General features: G+C 35.1%; 1 protein-coding gene across 1 annotated transcript; it reads right to left on the reverse strand.

The window, feature by feature from the left end:
- Positions 1 to 805: 805 nt before the first annotated feature.
- Positions 806 to 1,399, reverse strand: LOC113324790. Its single transcript, XM_026573078.1, has one exon. The coding sequence runs from the start codon at positions 1,397 to 1,399 to the stop codon at positions 806 to 808; it is 594 nt and encodes a 197-aa protein (XP_026428863.1).
- Positions 1,400 to 1,616: the final 217 nt, after the last annotated feature.

A 1,616-nucleotide genomic window follows, 5' to 3' on the forward strand; every position in this document is an offset into this window, starting at 1 on the left:
GAAAGAGCAGTTGTACCAAACTTCTTTGACAACTGAACTTTTCTTTTTTGCTATTTGAAGCACTTCCTCAAATTTTGTAGGTTTTGAGCACTGGAATATGTTGCTTATCCAGTGCCATATGGATTCATTGAAATCACATGACCATAGTAGATGATCCATTGTATCTTGGTGTTTACCATATAAATAACATTTAAACACAGTAGAAAAACCTTTTTTTCTTACAGATTCTTCAGTCGCACAAGATCCTCTTAAAATTTTCCATAGATTGGCAGGTGTATAAGGATGAACACAAGGTTGCCAAACCTGATGAGCCCAAGCTACTACTGGGTGTTATTGTCTGATAACATGCGCAACATTTGATACTGTGAAATTGCCAGTTTTTTCATATGCCCATATTCTTTTATCTTTACCTCCTCCAATGATTGGTAGTTCATTTATACTAAAATATTTCAACATTGAGTTTGGTATATGCCACTTACCATTTTGGATTAAGTCTTGCACTTTCATTTCTGAGTGTTGTTGAATATATGCATCATCTTCATGTCTTTTAGATAAAGCAAACTTCTTCACCCATTTATCATACCAAATAGATATGTACACTCCATCACCTACTAACTAACCATCTTGTACCTTCTTGTATTTCTGTCATTACCCATTTAAGTCCTGGCCATATAGAAGATTGCTTGTAGTATTTTATCCATTCACCCTTCTTGTTTTTATATTTGTCTTTCATGAAAAATGCCCATTCTACTTCCTCTGTTTCAATTTTCCATAGCAGCTTCATTAACATTGCTTTATTCATCACTTATAATCTTCTCAATCCTCCTTCTTCTATAGGTGCATTTACTTGGTCCCATTTGACTGTGACTAGCTTCTTTACATTAGGATCACCAGACCACAAGAAGTTTCTGATTATTCTCTCACAAGTAAGAATTACTGATTTGGGCCATTTATAAACTGACATTATGTATATTGGCATACTACATAGCACATACTTAACCAATATTAATCTGGCAGAAAAAGCTAGCAGTTTTCCCATCCATCTAGCTAACATGTGCTGCATCATTTCCACCGTCCCCCACACTTGATGTGTTTTTACTCTGCCTGGATTAAGAATCACTTCTAAGTATTTGTCAGGAAAAACAGATAATTCCATTTGCAGAGCATTTGCAATTTCATTTCTTCTTAAATCTGAAACTCCACCAACAAAACACTTGCTTTTTGCTTTATTCACCATTTGACCTGATGCTTTTTGGTATTTATCTAGTAGCTCCATCAAATTTTGCAAAGTCTTCTTATTCCCATTACAAAAGATGAAAATGTCATCTGCAAATATCAAGTGACTTGGTTGACATCCACCTCTACTTACCATGGCTTGAATTTTACCAGTTTGCACCATTTTTGTGATATTCCCACTTAGGACTTCTTCAGCAAGCACAAATAGTATTTTTCATAGTGGATCACCCTGTCTAAGACCCTTCCAACTTCAAAAAATCCACAAGGCCCTCCATTAACTAGCACTGATATTCTTGCAGATTCAAATATTTTTTTTAACCAGTTGTTTATGGGTAAAAACTGGTTCTACTGTTTTTGGTAATTTGGGGTGTGTTGATGAG

The sequence above is a fragment of the Papaver somniferum genome, chromosome 11 (assembly GCF_003573695.1).
Source record: "Papaver somniferum cultivar HN1 chromosome 11, ASM357369v1, whole genome shotgun sequence".
NCBI classification, from domain to species: Eukaryota; Viridiplantae; Streptophyta; class Magnoliopsida; order Ranunculales; family Papaveraceae; genus Papaver; species Papaver somniferum.

What these genes read in the sequence shown, in the direction of transcription:
- LOC113324790 (XM_026573078.1), bottom strand. Translation starts at nt 1,399, where the DNA reads ATGGTGCAAACTGGTAAAATTCAAGCCATGGTAAGTAGAGGTGGATGT.